The sequence below is a fragment of the Protopterus annectens genome, chromosome 8.part0 (genome assembly GCF_019279795.1).
Source record: "Protopterus annectens isolate FY-2018-M chromosome 8.part0, PAN1.0, whole genome shotgun sequence".
Taxonomy (NCBI): domain Eukaryota; kingdom Metazoa; phylum Chordata; order Ceratodontiformes; family Protopteridae; genus Protopterus; species Protopterus annectens.
In genome coordinates, this window is record NC_056741.1 from 622,456,302 (window position 1) to 622,477,055 (window position 20,754).

The 20,754-nt window shown below is 43.1% G+C and overlaps 1 protein-coding gene across 1 annotated transcript in view; it reads right to left on the bottom strand.

The window, feature by feature from the left end:
• The window catches only part of LOC122808326 (plexin-B3-like), a 2,760,797-nt gene that overhangs the window by 1,780,765 nt on the left and 959,278 nt on the right, over positions 1 to 20,754 (bottom strand). The window contains exon 13 of the mRNA XM_044079291.1: positions 19,811 to 19,964. Coding sequence (XP_043935226.1) covers positions 19,811 to 19,964 — 154 coding nt within the window. The remainder of the gene's footprint in view (positions 1 to 19,810; positions 19,965 to 20,754) is intronic.

A 20,754-nucleotide genomic window follows, 5' to 3' on the forward strand; every position in this document is an offset into this window, starting at 1 on the left:
TCGTCCCCTTGAGACCTGATCTAATTTGTAATGCGTGATAAAGGTATGATGAGAAGATCAAGTGGCTGCTGCACAAATGTCGTCTAAAGAAGCTCTGGCATGAAAGACTGCAATAGTAGCGACTGCTCTTGTAGAATGGGCTTGAACTGTTTTCGGGAGCTGGTGTCCTTTAGAATGATAAATGAAAGTGATGCAGTCTCTATGCCACTTGGCCAAGGTAACCTTAGAAACTGGGTTACCTAGATGGAGAGAAGAAAATGCCACAAAAAGTTGGTTTGATTTTCTAAATACTTTAGTCCTGCGAAGATAAAAGCGTAGTTGTCTGTGCATGTCAAGAAAATAGAGCATATTCTCCCTTGTTTGAAAAAACTGGGATAAAAACTGGTAGCTGTAAAGTCTGATTAATATTAGTTTTGCATACGACCTTAGGCAAAAAGGAAGGATTAGTTTGAAGTGCAGCTCTATCCTTAATGAAAAATTAAGTATGAAGGTTGGCACGATAGGGCCTGAAGTTCTAAGAATCTTCTGGCAGAAGTGATAGCCACCAAAAATAGAATTTTCCAAGACAGATATCTTAAGTCACAAGTTGCCGATGGTTCAAAGGGGCTCCGAGTCAGGGCCTGAAGGACTATAGTTAAATCCCAAGGAGAACAGGTTCTTTAAATGGAGGTCTTAGCATTAGAAGACCTTTTAGGAATGCTTTACACAGTGTGTGTGATATCAGAGGAACACCCTCCAGTCCTGTATGGAAGTTTGAAATTGCAACTAGATGCACATTAATTGTTGACGTAAAGGAACCCAAATGGTAAAGTAAAGTTAGAAAAAACTAACATCTTGTTGATAGGACTTGAATACGGATCTATTCCATTGTCTAGAGCCCATCTAGCAAATTTCTCCCATTTGCTTTGGTATAATTTCCTCGTAGACTATTTGTGATGACTGATGATAATTTGTCAGACAGGTGAGAAAAGAAGTGAGGAAAGAGAAGGATGACTGGCAATCATGGTAAGTGGAGAATTCATGCAGTGAACTTGAGGTTTTGGAGACTCTGATGCACCATGCCTTCCGGGTGAGACAGAAAATCTGGAACTGGGTCAAGAATCCATGGTTTCTGAAACAAATGAGGCCACAGGAAGGGAAACCAACTTTGTCGAGGCCAGAAGGGGCAATGCGGATTGGGTTTTCCGCCCTTTTGGCTTTCTTCAGGAACCGTGAAATTAGAAGAACTGGGGGGAAAGCATAAAGCAGACCACGAGGCCAAATGTGGAGAACACTGTCTCTGGGTGACTCCCCCTGAGGGGGGATTAGAGCAAAGTAATTTCTGCAAAGTTTAGAGGAGAGGCAAACAGATCATGGTAAGGTTGGCCCCAGTGGTGAAAAATGTTTGCCACTGCTGGACAGAGACCACTTGTGAGGCAAGGGAATAGTTCTGTTCAATTTGTCTGCCATCATGTTGCAGCTCCCCGGAATGTGTGTTGCTATGAGAAAGCGGTTGGAAGAAATCGCCCATTGCCAAACTCTTAGTGCTTCTTGACACAATGGGTAAGATTTGGTTCCCCTTGTTTATGTACCAGACTACTGACATGTTGCCCATCTGAATCACTACTGTTCCTAGAGGAAGGACATCTTGGAATGATTGCAATGCTAACAGCACTGCCCTCATCTCTAGTACACTGATGTGCAAATTGGCCTCAAATTGGGACCACGTGCCTTGGACTGTCTTTACCAGATAATGTCCCAACCACCCTGTCTGGGAAGCATCCGTGGACACTGTGGCTTGGGGCTGGGGGAGAATGAAAGGACAACCCAGGAGAACCTGGCTGGAGTGCAGCCACCACAACAGGTCATGTTTGCAATGACTGGAAATCAGAATTAGTTGAGACATTGGTTGGCAATGAGAGACTACTGGGACGCTAGTAGCCATTGCAATATTTGCATGTGATACCTTGCCAAACCCCTTGCAGTCTTAGATGAGCTGCTACCACTGTCATGCATTTGGTAAACACCCTGGGGGCTGTGGTGAGTCCAAAGGGCAGTGTTCTGAATTGGAAATGAAGTGCAAACAACTCCTGGAGCTCTTTTCCATTTTTATATGGTAATAAGCATCTTGGAGGTCGATACAGCAAATCCACTCATCTTTTTCCAGGAATGGAGGTATCGACTGAATCCGTGACCATCTGGAATTTGGTTTGTTGAACTGCCTTGTTGAATTGGCTGAGATCCAAGATGGGTCTCCAGTCCCCTGTTTTCTTGGGCACTAAAAAGAATCTTGAGTAAAATCCGGAACTTTTCTAGTCTGGTGGGACTTTTGGTTGACTCTCATGTTTAGCAGTTTTTGAATTTCTAGAACTGCTGTTTCCCTGAGAATGGGTGGCATGTCTGGGAGTTTTTTCTGGTGGTTTTGGAGGTTGTGATAGAAGGATTTGATAACCTCTGGATATAATTCCCTGCACCCATTTGTCGGTTAACATTTTCCAGGCAGATTGGAGCACAGAAAGCCAACCCCAGACTGCCTCCAGAGGGGGGCAATCGGGCACCTATTCAAGGGTGCTGGTAGGAAAGCTCCAGAGAAGGTCTCTCTGGATCCCTGATTTTATGGTCCATTTCTACCTCTAGGGTGGTGTCTTCCACTGCTTCCCCCTCTGCCTTGGGCAAAGTCTGTCTCGTGAGTCCTGGAATGGCCCACTGAATTTTTTAAACCATAGTGTCCCACTTCTCTGATTCCTAGAATATGGTCTCTGTGGAGTGGAGAAACATATGGCAATGGCAGAAAGGCTCCTACCATCATTTTCATATCTGGCTAGGGTATCTTTTACCTTGGGGCCAAACAGGAAAGATCCAAATGGAGCTTTGATGAATGATGCTTTAAATGGCTCCACAAATTCGCACAAGCGCAACCAGGAATGCCTTCTAATGGCTATATCTGAACCTGCTTGCCCTAGTCATCCCTTCAGCTGCATGGGCAACAAGCCTCATGGAGGAGTTAGAAATTGCTTCTTGGGTTGCAAGCTGAGAATTAACTATCTCATACCCCTTCAGCCACTACTCCTTCATGGGTATCCAAAAGCTCCTTGATCAGATCTCTCTGCAGTCTTGTAAAGTGCACCATATAATTCAAGGACCTTAAAGCAAAGGTCGATGAAGCACTTCCCAAATCTATCCAAAGTGCTAGACTTATTGTTAGGAGGATGGATAGTAGGACTTTCCTCAGTAAATTCCTTTCTGGTGGCTGCCACTATCACTATGGCGTCAACGGGAATTCCTTTGGCCCAAGATGGTTCCCCTTTAGGGGCAGATGATACTCTATCAGGTCTCTTCGGGATTGGCTCTATGGCATCGGGCATCTTCCACGCTTGCTGAGCGATCGATTTAATGAGATAGTCAGCAAGCACAGAGATCCAAGAAGTAGAGGGTTGAGCAGAAACAGCCTCCAGGTATACAGATTCCTTTGAGGAAGGGTGGGAGGAGGACCAGCCACCCCTCTGTTTCAGGATTTCTATGATGGTCCCGCAGGAAACATCATTAGGGGGTGACCTGGGGGAACCTTCCCCTTCATTGAAATCAGTATCTTCAGTGAAAGACTCTTCCAGGGAGTCTAAGTGCTTCCTCTTGCACTTTCTTCTTTGCATACTTGCCTGGATCATCTCCAGGAAGTCCCTGTAAAAAGAGACTACCAAGGTAGGTGTTACCTGAGACTTTTGTGATCTCTGTCCTGGGGATGAGACTGATGGTAGCTCAGGTCGAGGGGATACAGAAATCTGTCCTGATAGGGATGGTACGGACTGTGAGTCTTCAGTAGACAATGCCCTTTCCATAACCCAGAAGGCTGCCCCCCCCTCCCTGTAGAGGGGTGGCAGCCCAGAACCAAAATAGATTCCTTTGGAACCAGGGTCACATCCTGCACAGAGGAGGCCACCTCCAGAACAGAAGCTTGAGTTTATGCTGCAAAGGCCGAAGCACCGAGAGACCTAAACTGTTCAGAAAGAACCGAAAAGGTACCATGCATCGCAGACCCGACCAGAGAGTTTCGACCTCGGGAGGTCTCCTGTGCCGAAAAGTCAGAGCTACTCAAGGCGGTTCTCAGAACCGGAGACGAAGATGCTACCAGAACAGACACACTCGGATCTGGGAGAGTCGGGATCGGGGGTCCAAAGGCTCAGCAAGAGTTGGAGGAAGAGCGTATCGGGGGTGTCATAGGATGATCGGTTCTGACGCCAGTGTGGCTCAAAACCATGGGCAATCCTCTCGCCACCAGTAGCTGATCTACCAGTCTCATGATGTCGGTCTCTGAGAGACTGTTAGTAGATGGAAGGAAATTTAGGAGGTCTCACTTCCACAAAAGGAGCGTCTTTAAATGGGTCCACAGATGGGGAATAGGAGCGGAGGCAGCCCCAATTGCTTCAGTACCAATATATCAGTAGGTACCGAAGAAGCTGTCGGTTCCGAAGCCAATTTAATGGTAGTAGCAATCATCAGTGTAGTCAAATTCTCTGGTGCCGATGAACTCTTCGGTACCAAGGAAGGTTTAGCTATTTTCCTTGACGGTTCCGGGGAGTTTGAAACCAAGGAAGGTCTTTTCTTTTGAGACAGGTGAAGAAGAGGAAGATGATGAAGTACCGGCTTTCTCTCTGGACTCAGAAATGGCCTCATCATATCCAGTTTTGAGTAGCCCTTTCAAGATTAGTTTGTTTTTCATTTCTGTTAAAGTATAGGTTGAAAACCAGTGAAAAATTGGACAGTTCTCCTGTAAATGTCTCTTACCAAGGCAATACACACAGGCTATGCCTATCTGAATTGGGCATTTTGCCGTCACATTTCTTACACCTTTTGAATCTGGAGGTGCCCTTATAGGGTTTAGGAGGAGAAAGTTTCTCCCGTTCTGCTATAACAGGTTGAAAGCAGCCACACAAAGAAGGGAATACAGACTTTTTTTTTTTTTTTTTAAATAGAAAGTAGAAAAATACCAGCGATGGTATGAAAGACTACGTTTTAAGGCATTTAAAAGGAGTGAAAAGGAGTGCCAACAATGGCACTGGACAGTCTACCCATGGTAGAGGAAAAACAGAAAAATACGGATGGAAATAATACCAAAAACAAAACTTCGGTTCCACCAATAAGCGTATATTCGACTCAGTAATCCACGAGAAAGTAAGGTAAAACTCACGATTTAATAATCCACATCAAGCAGAAACACCATAAAACATACACGGACGAGACTGCAGGGATAATGTAGAATGTGTAAAATGTGTAAACCCACACAGCCTGCTGCATCAAACATAAAACGTACACAACATAGAATTGAAAAAATAATAAAAAGACGCCAATGTAGCACTAGTTTAGCGCTTTCAACCAGTATCTGGTCTTCGTCAGAACTAATGAAAAACAATCATTGACTCTTTAAATAAGTTTTTTGGCGCCAGAAAAACTTAATTGTGATTTAAAGGTACACTACTATTGCATATAATAATAATACAATCCATATAAAAAAATACATGAATATATACAAGAAATCATTGCATGAAAATGTTGCAGAATATACAAAAAGGCATAGTAGAGGACTAAATGTAAACACTAAAGCTGTCAAAGTACTATGACCTTAAGATATGGGTATACTCCGTAGCGTAATGTTTTCCTTCACATATATTAACTATTCATGTGTGCTGGGTATTGATTATAAACTAGGTAATATAAAGTAAAGTAAAATAAGAAAAGAAAAATTATCTAAATAAATACTGTAACACAGGAAACCTACAAAGTGCTAACTACGAGAACGATAAATGTGAGACAATAAATTCAAAGTCATCTGGATAAAATAGTTCATACACTGCTAATGATAAGTAAAATCAACTGTCAAGTATTGATGTATATAAATAAATAAATATGTGGTGAAGATCAATAAATAAATATAATATAAATAAACGTTAAATTAATATGTAAACTGTAAAAGACATCAATATTATAACTATATATATGTACATAATTGTGTTAATTTATTATATGAAGTAAGTTGTAATAATGTAGTATAGTATAATATATGAAATGCCATATATGATATATAAAAAATATGAAATATACAGTATGAAATATCTCCTTTGAAAGTTCTTAAAGATATAGAATTGAACAATGTAAACCATACACAAAAACTGTAAACCATACACAAAAAATGTGTTGCAAAAGTTAAAACAGTAAAATATTTGACACATTAAAAACTTAAAACATTTAAAACAGTAAAAGATTTCATAAAAGTAATGATTTGATTGAAATAAAGTTTAGTCAAATTCTCTGGTGCCAATGAACTCTTCGGTACCAAGGAAGGTTTAGCTATTTTCCTTAAGGTTCCGAGGAGTTTGAAACCAAGGAAGGTCTTTTCTTTTGAGACAGGTGAAGAAGAGGAAGATGAAGTACCAGCTTTCTCTCTGGACTCAGAAATGGCCTCATCATATCCAGTTTTAAGTAGCCCTTTCAAGATTAATTTGTTTTTCATTTCTGTTAAAGTACAGGTTGAAAACCAGTGACAAATTGGACAGTTCTCCTGTAAATGTCTCTTACCAAGGCAATACACACAGGCTATGCCTATCTGAATTGGGCATTTTGCCGTCACATTTCTTACACCTTTTGAATCCAGAGGTGCCCTTATAGGGTTTAGGAGGAGAACGTTTCTCCTGTTCTGCTATAACAGGTTGAAAGCAGCCACACAAAGAAGGGAATACAGACTTTTTTTTTTTTTTTTTTAAATAGAAAGTAGAAAAATACCAGCGATGGTATGAAAGACTACGTTTTAAGGCATTTAAAAGGAGTGAAAAGGAGTGCCAACAATGGCACTGGACAGTCTACCCATGGTAGAGGAAAAACAGATAGAAACCAGCTACAATAAGATAAGGGAAGAGTGGGTAGAAATACAAGAAATTATGAGGAGGAAAATTTAGAAATAAAGTGTCAAAAAAATTAGAAATTATTCACAAAAAAACTAAGCTAAGGCTCAAAAAGACTGAATGAACGTGTCTGGTCTGCGAAGCGGCAAATGAAATCAGAGGTAATCTCTGTGAGGAGCATTATGGGTAGAGACTGGCTCGAGAGCACAAGCTGAAGTAAACGGCCATCTCAGTTCTGAGGTTCAGAACCAAACCCACTGTCAAGGACTGAGTCAGATAAATGGTTTTCGAGGACAAAAATTTTAGAACAGCCTTTGTTGTGGGTTTAAAGGGAGATGGAGTTGAGGCTTGGGGAAGAATTGGCAAATCTCATGGAGGGATAGGGTCTTTGCTAGACAGACTGAGCAAAAAAGTACCTTTAAGGAAGGTCTTCTCTAACCTAAGTAAAGCCAATGGCAAATTATCTTTGCCTACATGGAAACTGAGGATTGCAACCAACTGTACGTTGATTATAGAGTAACTTGCTCCACTATGAAAAATGGAAGCCACGAATACTAAAACCATTGGAATGGGCACTGAAAAGGGGTCTAGCTTTCTTTAGTTAGGCCAGATAGACAACTGTTTCCATTTGCTCGTGTATCTTCCTAGTAGAGACTTTTTAAGTAGTAGTAAGGATATGCAAAACCTGAGAAGAAAGCCTGGACTGTCTATCGGTCATAAGAAGTGGAAAACCATGCATTCATCCTGAGAACTTGTATGTCCAGGTGAGGAAGCCCAGAGGGGTGGGAGAGAAGTTCCAAAAAGATCCAGAACCCAAAGAGAGCATATCAAATGAAGCCAGAGGAATGGGAAAAGCACTTGTCGAGGTCAGAATGGGGCACTGAGGATCACCTTGCTCTTCGGTTGATTAGCCCACTGTAAAAACTTTGAAAGGACAGCTGTGGAAGGATAGGCATAAAGGAGCCTGGGGGGCCCCAACTGTGGATCAGAGCGTCCCTTGGTAAATTCCCCTCTAGGGAGATTAGGACAAAAAAATTCTGCTGCATTTAGAATTGTGTGGAGAGGTGAACAGGATGCAGCATGGCTGACCCCTTAGTGAAAAATGTGCTCCTCCACTGAAGGATTGACAGACCACTTGTGAGATAATAGAATAGATCTACTTAATTTGTCTGCTAAAACGTAGGACTTCCCCAAGATGTGCATTGCCAAAAGAAAGCATTTGGAAGACATCACCCATTGCCACACACTCATCACTTCCCAACTCAAGGGTTAAGAATGGGTTCCTCCTTGCTTTCTGTCTGAAATACGATTTTTGAAATGCCTGCAGTGCTAGGAGGATGGCCTTCACCTCTAGGATGTTGATGTGAAGGTTGGCCTCTAAGGGGGACCACATGCCTTGAAATGTTTGCCCCAGGTAATGCCACCCCCAACTGGGAAGCACCCATGGTCACTGTTACCTTGAGCAATATGAGAACAAAGGGGTGACGCTGCAAAACATCTGGTGTTTGGATTCACCAGAAGGCAGAACTTTCTGAGATGAATGGGAGTCTGGGAGATGACATGGGATGTTGATTCATACAAGACTGGACTGCGAGAATCCAAGCACTCTCATGTAGTATCTTACTAAGTCTAAGAAAGGGTTATGGAGGTCACCACTGATCACAGAAGCTGAGGAACCAGCCTGGTTGGTGGAAACTGAGCAGTTAGTAGATTCTTCTTTTGAAGCTGAAATCTGGACTGTGGAAGTCAAGATACTTGACAAACTGTATTCAGATAAGCCCCTATGAACTCCAGTGTTTGAGTGAAAAGGAGGTGAGATTTCTTGTAGTTGATGGGGATGCCCAGGTGTAGACATAAATGGAGCAGGTAGCCCTTGACAAGTGTTAGTAGATCCCTGGTGAGAGCCATGAGGAGTCAGTCACTGAGGTAAGGAAACACCCAGAATCCCATCAATTTAAGTGAGATGCAACCACTGCCATGTATTTGAACACCTGGGGGGCTGTGGTGAGACCAAAGGGCAAATCTCTGAATTGAAAATGGCTAGCTCCTAGCAAGAAGCGAATGTATCTTCTGGATCATCTATTTTTACATGACAGTACGCATCTTAGATATCTACTGAGCACAGCCAACCATCCTAACTCAAAAGAGGAAGAATGGACTGAACTGTGACCATTTGGAACTTGCAGTGTTTGACAAATTGGTTTAAGTGGCTTGAGTCCAAAATTGGCCTGAGGTCCCCCATCTTCTTTGGCACCAAAAAGAACCTTGAATAAGTTCAGAATCCTCAATGGTCTGGGTGGGACCTCTTGGATGACTTTTCTTGGCAGCTTTTCTATCTCTGAGGCTGTTGTTTTTCTTTGATGATGTAGATCAGAAATTTGTCATGAGGAAAGGGAATGTAATAACCTCTAGTAATTATCCCCTGCATCCAGACATCTTTGGGAATGGATGTTCACACACGTGTGTGCAGTAGTCTGGCAATCATTCAGGGGTGCTAGAAAGGCTTCTAAGGGACTTCTGAAACATGGATTCTGTGCCATGGGGGATTTATCTCCATAGTGGTCCAGACAGAACCCTCGTGATTTCTGGAACCACATCCTCCTACTCCCTTTCTGGTTTCTACAGAAGATTCACTGATGTGTAAAAAAAATGTATCCCTATGGCAAATTGGGTTTTCCCATCCTGTTCACTCTTGGAAAGCATCTCTAACTTTGGGTCTAAATACAGTAGATCCATCAAAATGTGCACTGATGAAGGACATCTTGTAGGGATCCAAAAAATAATAAAGATGCATCCAGGTGTCTGTCCTAATGGTAATACCTAAACCCAGTGCTCTGGAAACAACTTTTGCAGCATGAGAAATCAAATGTATAATGGCATTTAATAAGGACCAAAGAGTGTTCATTTGCAGACAGACTTTTTTTTCCTCTGCCAACATGGATCCTTAGAGAGATTTGGTAAGCTCCATTGTCAAATCCCTCTGAAGCCTTATGAAATGTGCCAAATAATTCAGCAACTGCAGGGCGAAGATTGATAAAGCAAAACCACCGTTTCTCAATCTGTCCAGTGCCCTACACTCTCTGTTAGGGGGGATGAACAGAGGGACTTTCTTTGGCAGGTTCCTTTTTGGTGGCTGCGGCAATCATCATGGCATCATCTGGGGGACCCCTGCTCCAATGGGCATGTTCCTTAGGAGCAACTAAGTACTTATTTAGTTTCTTAGGGTTAGGCTCTATTGTATTCAGACCCTTCCAAGCACAACAGGAAATGCGGTCCACCATTTCGTATGCCAGGGGAACCACCCAGGATGTAGCTAAGCCATTTCCAAAAGCCTCAAGGAACACCAACTCCACCTGGAAAGGGGCTTCTAAAGACCAATCACCTTTGTGTTTCAGAAGTTCGAGAACTCAATAAGTCCTCAAAGGGTGACTTGGCTGACCCCACCCCTCTTCGTTGAGATCAACGTCTTCTGTTCATAGGTTCATAGGTAGGTACTAGGCTATTGGCCCTAGGGCCTATATAAGCCTAGCCAAAGGTACCCTGGCTTTCGCCACACAAGAAAATTATTTTCCTGTGCCACTGTCGAGCAGAGCCACAGAAGTGATCCCCGGGGTGAATTTCCCATCTCCCATCCAATCATCAAGATTTTTCTTGAACAGTGCTAATGAGGAGCTTTGTTTGATATAGATAGGTAGTTTGTTCCAGAGTATGGGAAGTCTCTGGGACAGGAATCTATCCCTCCAGCATGTTCTGTTTATTGTGGTGATGAGGTTTAGGTCCCTAGAGCGTGTAGCTCGTAGGGACTGGGATTTCTTGGAGCATGTCTAAAAGCTCTGGGTTTGACATAGCTTTGTGTGTTAGGCAGAGATCGCCTCTGAGTAGGCGATATGCAATGGAGTAAAGCTGCAGTTTTTGAGACGGTCTGCATAGGGCATCTCTTTGAGACCGGTAATCCTCTTTGTGAGGTATTTCTGTGGCCTTTCCAGTTGTTGTAGATGTCTTGTGAGGTACATACCAAAAGGGGCATTGTACTCTATAATGGGTCTAATGAGTGACGAGTAGAGGGGAACAATGACCTCTTTTTTCCTGGATGAGAAACCTTTTGTGATGAGGTGTGCCACATAGAAGGATTTCCTGACTACTGTGGTGATGTGATTATCAAAGGAAAGACTACTGTCCACCTGTGTCCCAAGGTCTCTTATCACACTTTCGGTGTCAAGTAGACTACCACCTATGTGGTAGTTCATGGGTACCGAGTTTTTACCAAAAGGAATGACAATGCACTTTTTGGCATTGAGATTGAGGCCATGGCTTTGACACCAGGCATCTGTCTCAGCAAGGCCCTTTTGTAGGATGTCCACATCTTTTGGAGTTTTGATTATGGCTCCTAGTTTGCAGTCATCTGCGAAATTTGTGAGCCAAAGACCTTCTGTGTTGGCCTGTACTTCAGAACAGTAGATACCAAACAGGAGAGGACCCAGGACTGAACCCTGTGGTACTCCACTTGTCACTGGTCTGAAGCTGGATTTGGAGTCTGCTACTTTCACAGTGTGGGTTCTGTCAGTGAGCCAGTTGGCAACCCATCTTGTGACATAGGGATTTATACCTAGTTTAGTGAGTTTATCTATAATTCCAGAGTGGGGGATGGTGTCAAAAGCCTTGGCAAGATCTAGATAGGCTGTGTGAACCATCTTACCCTCATCTACGGCTTTGGTGACTGCTTCAAAGAAGTCCATCAGGTTTAGGAGACATGATCTGCCTTTTACAAACCCGAACTGGGTGGGGTCCTGCGTTTGGAGATTACCAATGTCATTGTTTATAAGCTCCATGATGATACGCTCCATAGCCTTGCAGACCAGGCTCGTTAGGCTAATGGGACGGTAGTTTCCATGGTCTGTGGTGGCTCCCCCTTTGTGGAGTGGGATAACTGTCGCTGTGCACCATTCAGTGGGCACATAGCCTGAGGTGAGGCTATGATTGAACATGGTACTTAGGTGGGGTGCCAATTTGTTCTGTAGTTCATGTAGAACACAGCCTGGGATGTCGTCAGGTCCCATGGATGCTGTGTTCTTGGCTTTGGATAGTGTGCTTTTTACCTGTGCAGCCATGATTACAGGAACTTTGCATTCTTCTGGTATACAGATGGGCCCTTTAGGGTATGACAGAGGGGTAAAGTTAGCACTGAATCTATCTGCCAGGATGTTGGCAATTGCCATTGGTTCTGTATATTTAGTGCCATTGTGATGCAACTCAGAGCAGATCTGAGTGTTGCCATTGAGATTCTTGACATAGCTATAGAATGATTTGTGGCTGTCTTTAGAGTCAGTGGCGATTTTGTTTTCATAACTACCTTTGGAGGATTTTATGAGGAATCTCAGCTTCTTACTGAAGCTGACCAGGGAGTTTCTCCAATCATGGGATTTTACTCTTTTTTTGCAACAGTTTCTTTCTTCTGTTGTAGAGTTTGTTTATGGCAGGGGACCACCAGATTGGCTTCCTTTTTTTGGAGGATAGCATCTTGGTTCTGTTAGGGATTGCACGATCCATGCACTCATGTAAGTGCTTATAAAGTGCATTTGTGTAGGATTCAGCAGTCATACCTCTATTGTCCGTCAGCATGGGTGTCGTGAAGTTTGCCACTTCTGTCTTAAGAAGCATGAAGTTGGCTTTGGAGAAATTTTTTACTGTGGTTTCCCTAATGGGGGGTGGGGGAGGGATGTGGATGTCTAGGGTGATTAGCTTATGGTTGGATCTGACCAACGAGGAATTGACCTCTGGTGTGGAGCACCAGTTGCCCATGTTGGTAATAACCAGGTCTAGGATATTGCTGCCCCTGGTGGGGGTGTGGATGAGTTGATCCATGGCATTGGAATTTATGAATTCCAGAAAACGTTGAGCACAAGAGTTGGTACATGAGTAGTTTTCCCAGTTAATGGTAGGGTAGTTGAAATCGCCCATTATTAGGGTGTTAGGTTGTACCCTAATATTTTCCAGTGTATTAAGAAATGAGGAGTGGGAATCCTGGGGCATTGTGGGGGATATGTAGCAAGCTACAATTTGGACTGCGGTCTTGCCCAGAGTTAGTTGCACTTGGATAATATCAGATGCATTATGCTGAGCAACTAGCCTGGAGGTGTGGATATCCTTAATGAATATGGACACGCCTCCGCCTTTAGTGTTTCGGTCCAGGTTAAGTGGCCGAAAGGTGTGGTATGAATAATAGCCTGGTAATGCAGGGGTACTCTCTGAAGCCTTGAACCAGGTCTCTGTCACTGCACAGATGTCGATGTTCTCCATTTTAAGGACTGCCTCGAGAGTGTGCATTTTGAGGTTTAGACTTCTAGCATTGAGTAGCAATACCCTCAGATTCTTCTTGCCTGTACCTGTTAGGGTGGTGAATTTGTCATTTGAACCTTGCCTAAAAAAGGCACTACAGGAGAGGCTAGAGCCTTAGCCAGTATCCGGAATCCCAGGGGCGACAGGTGCAGGCCATCTCTGGCAAAGCATCGTGGCCTGTCGATCATGTCATCCCAGGCAGACAGATACTGGATCCCCTTAGAATGACACCAGAAGCTTAGCCAATTGTTGAAGTCAATCATTTTGTCCTTGTACTGTGGTATCATTCTGGGTGATGGCAGGATGCTACTCAGGGCTAGTCATACCTGCCTGGGCTACAAGATCGGACAGCTCCTACATGTCCCTTTTCATGTAGTCCAAGGAGGTATGTCTCAGGTCATTCACACCAACATGGACAATGACAGTGTCATATTTCTACATGATGTGGAGTGACATGAGTGCATGCGTTATGTGGCGGATCCTGGCACCCGACAGGCAGCTGACAGTAACTTTCTCCTTGTTTAGCCTGGTGAGTGGAACATCAGTGTGCCTGACTATAGAGTCACCTATGACTAGAGTGTTGGGTACGTTGTTATGCTTTGTGGGCTGTGGTTGAGTGGCAAACTGAGTTTGTGGGCTATGTGTCATTTGGGTTGTGTTGGGGGGTGGAGGTTGCTTGGGTTTCTGCTTTGGAGGTCCCTGTTGCTTGGGCAGGTTTTTACTGAGAGCCTCCGTGAATGTAGGTGTGTTTTGTGTTTCTATGTGTGTGTTTTGGTGGTGTAGGTTTTGAGGGACTATGTGCTGAGTGCAGTGTGGTGCAAGTGTTTACCTTCTCCTCTTGACTGTCTAAGTCCAGTCTTGGGTGAAGAGAGCTTTGCTTCCAGTTTGACTATATAAGTGCATCTCTCACAGGTTGTAGTGTTGAGTGGTAGGAGGAGAGGGTTGTCTGTGTACATGAGGCAATTACTGCATTGCCCCAAGATGGCCAGATTCATCAGGTAGACAGGAGAAAACACCGGGGGCTGACCCTTAGTCATGCCTGGATAGGTGCTTATTTGTTAAGTACTAGAAACTGTTTTCCTCTAGACAGTGAGGAATCAATGTGCCTCCTCCTTCACTTATGCTTCCATGGAACTTCCTTGTAGGGATGATCCTAGGAAGACCAGAAGTGTGTGGGGAGTCCTGCAAAAAAACAGTCTTGAGGCTAGAATGGACTGGCTTCCCTGAAAGAATAGAATGAGCAGGCTCAGGAACTAGGGAGGAAAAAGACCTGGGGGGAGGGTAAGGATGTCCTGTCTCCAGTCATGTGGATAGATCTCTCCATTGCCTCAAATGCAGATGCTGATGGACAGTCCAGGGACCACTCCAGCAGGAGCCAAAGCCACCTGCATACAGAAATGCAAGATTTCTCCATGACCCTGTCTCAACACAGAGATCGGAGTTGAATTGTCTGAGGCCCTGAGGGGAAGGGATGGCTCTGGAAATTTCAGAGTCTAACCCCTACCCCAGATCCAGTGTCAAAGCTATGGCTCCGTGATCTCTCCAGCTCTGACAAGGTCAGTGCTGTCTGAGTATCAGAGATGATGGACATTTCTTCATATTCAACCCAGAAAATCCCAGAATTCTCTGATCTTAAATCTCTGAAACCAAAGGGTGCACTGAAGTAGGAATCACAAAATGTTTGGACTGGTCCAAAGCTCACAGGTCAGATAGAACTCCCAACTGAATCTGGATCTTGAGAAATCTCCGCACCATCCTGTCCACATCAGATTCAGACAGGCTCCTGGTAGACCAGGAGGAGGAGGAGGATGGGCACCTAGAAACTCTCATGGAGTTTCTTGCAGAAAAGGAGTGTGAAGTCTTGATGAAATTGGCTCTACAGAAAATCAGGGCTTTTTATGGGTAGGAGACTTGCGTTTAGCCAATACCAGACCAAAGAGGTGGATGGATCCGAAGCTTTGGAAAGCTTTGCTGGCTCAGCCAAAGTCTGCTAAGCGAGGAGAGCACTTCTTTGTATCTTCAGACTTTTATTTTGGTTTGCCTTATCACTGTTCTCCCAAAGAGACTTTTCCACATGGTTGGCAGCAGAAGGGGAGGCTACAGCTACAGTAGAAGCATAAGGCACAGTAAGCTTTTTAATAATAAGCTTATTTTCAGCTTTCAAACAGGGCCCTATGGTTGAAGTCTGAACAAATGTCACATTTCACCTCAAGATGGATGCCCCCTAGCCAATTTACATACTCATAGTGGGCGGCTGTGTTGGGAATTTTATGCCCACAAGAACAGCATTTCTTAAACACTGTAAGCTTATCCGATATCCTGACCCTAAAAAAGAAATGCATGGCTAAACAAACAATTAAAGAACAGAACAGGATACAAATGATGGTACTGAGAAATTCGCACAAACTTGTGAAAGAAACAGTAACAATGGCACCGATAAATACTCGAAGTAAGAAAAGAGAGGACAGACCTAGAAGAAGGCAACAACCACAACACAACGTAACTGCAGTTATAAAAGAAGCTTTATATTGTTTACCTCCATTTGTTTGAGAATGGTATATGTGATTATGCATTTGCGCGACTCGACACAGTGAATTACGGAACACTTCTGAGGACAAATGTCGAAAATGGTTTGACGGAAAAACATTTTTGACATTTGTCCATGTGTTTGAATGGCATAGTACATTCGCATTATAGCCATTCGAACCTCTGTGAGTCTGCAATTTTTTGCTGTTGTCCTTTCGACTGAATGCACTTCAGACAATGGACTCATGACCAAATGGAGGTAAACTGCTTTATATACATAGGGAAGTAGGGGAGAGGGGAAAAAAAACAGAGAAGTAAAATAACCCTGACTAAATGATCAAAAAATCAGATTTCTCATACCAAAAAAGGCTTAAGCTACGAGAAACCATGTCTGCTTGCAAACACAGCAAATGAGTTCTAAGGTAATCTAGGGCTTGGGAGAGGATTATTGGTAAGGGAAGGCTCTTGAGCAAACCTTTTAACTATACAGACTTGCACAGAATGTTCAGATGTTTGACTCATATTTTTGGTCCCTTTCTCATAAAATTGTGTTTTTTTGGCAAATTGTTGAGGGTTAAATTCAGAAAATGACAGATAGTGGAGTTTCAGACTTCATACCCTTCGGAAAATTCATGCCAACACTAAACCTGCTATTCTATTAATTTTCTAAGTTTGTAAGAGCAATAATTAAAATGTGTCCCTATTTTTCTTGGCCTCTGTCTCCCCATCATTAATGGCTTTGTCCAGATTTCTTGCTCTAAGAGGTTGAGCTATGGATCCAAAGTCTGAGAAGTGGCCAAAGTTGAATCCGAGGTAGGATCTGAAACTCAAAGGTTGAGGAAGAACAAAAAAAAACATCAGATCACCCTACTGATTTCACACATTCTGCATCACAGTTCTTTTAAATATGCTTTTCCAAGCTGAAACTTGCATGCACACATTAAAATGCTTGGCAGGTTGTTACTGTATGCAGTTTCTGCTCATGTATGTATGTATGTGTGTGTGTGTGTGTGTGTGTGTGTGTGTCTTTCGGCTTTTCCTGGTTAGGGGTCGCCACAGCAGAACTCCAGTCCGCTCCTGATTGGTAGTGGATTTTACGGTGCCGAGTTGCCAGCCCGACACCCAACCTTCAACGAAGGCACTCCCATTCACACTCGCACATACTTGCATGCCTTTAACGTCACTCGACTGTGGGAGGGCATGCAAACTCCACACAGAAGGTGCTCCAGCCGAGAATCGAACAGGAGAACCTCTTTGCTGTGAGGCGACAACGCTAACCGCTGCACCACACCTGCTCATCTCTGTTTTAATCTATAACACATTTTCCCAAACTTTTTGCTTCAACAAAGCACTCCAGAAATAAGACATTAAATAAATTTGCAAGCTTCAACCCCTTTTAGCACGGAGCAAATGCATACAACTATACACAATTTTCAAAAAGGAAAGTTAACCCTTTTTACAGATGCAGCTATGCCAAGCAGAGGACTGCAACCACAGGCTTTACTTACTCTAAAGTTAGGTTTAACCATGCTGAAGGCTCATGCTCGAGAGCCTGTGCACCCCTTGCACTGAAATGTACAGGTGCACATTCCTACTTATCTGAAACAGCAGATACTTAAATTTAACACTGCCTCAGTGGTATATGGGTTCTGTGCCTGCACACACCCACATTGGCCACGTGTAAGCATAAGATTTTCTTGCCTGCTTCAATACCTGCTGCACAACCTCATAGAACGAGTGCCTACAAGGCAGCATCATCCAGGCTAACTGCAACTGTTCTAAGCTGGGGTGCATCAGTCACCCATGACATTCTATGAGCAGATCCAGAGTATGAGGAAGCTTGTACTAATTGTCATTAGTCAATTCCATTAAAAGGGAGAACTAACTTTGCCTGGGCCAAAAGGATTTGACTACAATGATTTTTGGTATTTTTAGAAGTACGTTGAATATCAGTAGAAAGGGTGGAAATGCATAAAAAGAACACTCCCATCCAAGTGAACAAGAACGCGCCTGTCCTCTAATAGTGGCAAGGATGTTTCAAAAATTATTTTTTCAACTGTGTTTTCAAAGTAGCTGAACACATCTATTTCAGGTGTTTCTCTATCTAAACCAAATCCTAGAAGACTTCTGTTCAGAGTTCCACTCATACGAGTCCCTCATGAGTCTGTCTGGGATCTGCCTAGGCAGCCACAATGTTTTGTTCGGATGGAATGTATAAGGCCTGAACCATCAAACATTTCTGCAAGGCTAGCTCCCAGGCCATCATTGCCAACTGGCAAGGAGGCTATGACCTTCTCTCCATCTGTTCAGGTACCATATGACTCCAGTATTGTCTGTGACAGTTAAAAGGCAGATCTGGAACTTATGAGTGGTGAAGAACTTTTAAGGCTTGAATCACTGTTAACATTTCTTTTCCAAAGGACCCACTTTGCCCTGCCCTTTAACTCAGCTGGACACTGTTCTCCATAAAAAAGCTGACAATTTCATCTGGACTAACTCAACCGGGATCTGGAGGGAGAAAAAGTAGGTCTGGATTGAGAAACATCTGATGCCATGAGGTCTAAAAATTTGAAAAACACACTTGCAGAGGCAGCTTCTTGAAATGAGAAAACCCTGAAAATGTGATAAGTTAGGGGTTTCTCTTCTGTTAGAAAGGCCATTCTTTTTCTGTAGCTATCATAAAACAGAGGAAGACTGTTTTTTAAGAGGATGTGAGACAGGACTTTTATAGGCTCAACTTAAAGTCCAGGGGGAGCTAGAATGGTCAAGACCTTGTCTAATGATTCTAAACACCTAGGAACAGGCTCTACACAATCAACAAGTCTAAATTATGGAAAATGTAAATTCCATGGGTCCTGCAGTAAAGCAATCACTGGAGTCAGGCACTTTGTGAATACTCAAGGCCCAGCAGATAGCCCAAAGGTAATCTAGAAAAATCAATAATGTAAGCCAGGCACAGTAAATCTCACATATTTTCTGAAGTTGGAAACAAGTGAATGTGAAGGGCATCTTTCAGATATAAAGTTACTATGAAACAGTGGTCTGGAAGAAAGGGCAGGACTGTCTACAGGGTGAGCATTTTGAATTTGGATACTTTCAGAAAGGTATTTAGGTAACACAAATCAAACACTGGTCTCCATGCCAGCTCCTTTTTGTGCACCAAAAAAGATTCTGAAGTAAAACCCTCTTCTTTTTTGGTGCGTGAACTGGTTATACAACCTCTGCTTGCAATTTGTGAAGGAGTACCAGACAATACAGATGTGTCTGGACTAGCATGGGGGGGGGGGTCTCCTGAAGGGAGAAGAACTTTCTGTCCACTTCCTCTGAATTATTCTCAGCACTCTTTTGTCAAAGACTATTTGTGACCAGGATGCTGGTCTGAGTGAAAGCCTGAGGGAAGGGGAAAAGGGAACAGCGGCAGGAGGAAAGGATGGGATACCAAAGTCTTGGCATAGTCATTCTTCAGTATGGAAGTGATCCTTTTTGAGAAAGAACTCCCTTTTATTTGGTTTGTAAGTATTACCCTCCTGCAATTTCCTCTTCTGACTCTTGTTAGGCTGGGAATTTTGTTTGTTCTGCCCTTTGGACACCTTGTTAGGGAAGAACCTGGGAATATGGACATTCTAGGTACCTCTGTCATCCCATTGCTTGTGAATCTGGGTAGCAGCAGGACCAAATACCAACACAGAACGTTATTTTATTTTACATTTGTTAACCGGGAAATACCAACTGGACTAGGTCCATTTACAGTGGAGGCCCAGGGAAAAAAGCTCCACAAAAGAAAAACATTTTTTACAGAGTAGTACAAAACAAGAGCAGAATATTTACATACAGAGTAGAATAGCAATCATGTAGATTATTAAAGAAAAACTGTTTAAAAATTTACAATAGAAATGCAAGCAGACAAGACACTTTGGTAGTAAAAGAAGTTACAAATAGCAGAGGTAGAAGCTACTTATAGGCTGAACTCATGAATTATTTGAGTTGTAGTGCTACACAAGAGTTACAGCACAAAAGAGCATTCAAAATCTCATTTTTTTAAATCCTCAGAAAAATTCTGATTTAACCAAGTCTACCTTTGTAATCCAACAAACGCTGCTGCATTTCTAGAAATTGTGCCCACACCTTCCAAGACACACCTCAAAGCACGTCTCAAAACCTGAGTCACACTAGAAACAATCTCATTCATATAACACTTCTGTTCAACAGGTAAAGATGGAACAAAGTTGTCTAAATTGTAAGCACACTGCAAAATAAACCTCCACATAAAGTCTACATAATTTAGAGTTCAGAAGACAAGATTGGACTGAACCAGCTTTTTATCCCGGAGATCCTAATCCCTTGCCAACCTTATCAGGGTGATTAGGATTAGAAGAAGCGAAGGACCTCCTGTTAGAGTTGACAGTTGGAAAAAACCCAGCTGGGTCAGCTGACAAAGGAGCAAAGAGAGCTGCAAGATCAGATTACACCTTGTTTATTTTCCTCATAGCCTTTTTAGGAACTGTTTCACTAGCCAAAGGGGTTTTGCATGCAGTTTTATAGACATCTTCTAAGGCCAGTAACAGGAGGAAGAGCCAAAACATTTCGAACCTCATCCTCAATGAGTTCACAAACGTCAATCTCTGGTGCAGCTGCAGACTGCTTCCAGTCAAGCACATCTGTAAACTAAACCAGCATCTGTGGAAAGATGAACACATACTAGGGGTTTTTAACTTGTTCACCTTCCGAACAGTTACAGTGGAAGGTCTCACTGCTCACTATTGTCTGCATCACAGTCTCCATCAAAGTCTTCAGCCAAAGACTCATCTATAGAGAATGTAGCCCCACAGCCATTCTAAACATGAGCACATCCTTTGAGATTAGCAGATTAAAATGCTCTTAGCTAAGAAAACCACAACAGCCCTACATAGGACAATAACCTGATTGCCTGCAGTGTGCTGAAGTTTTCTTTTTACTGTGAAAACCACTAATGGACAAAATATTTGGGGACAGAGTTATGTCTGGCAAGGGGTTTCTTATA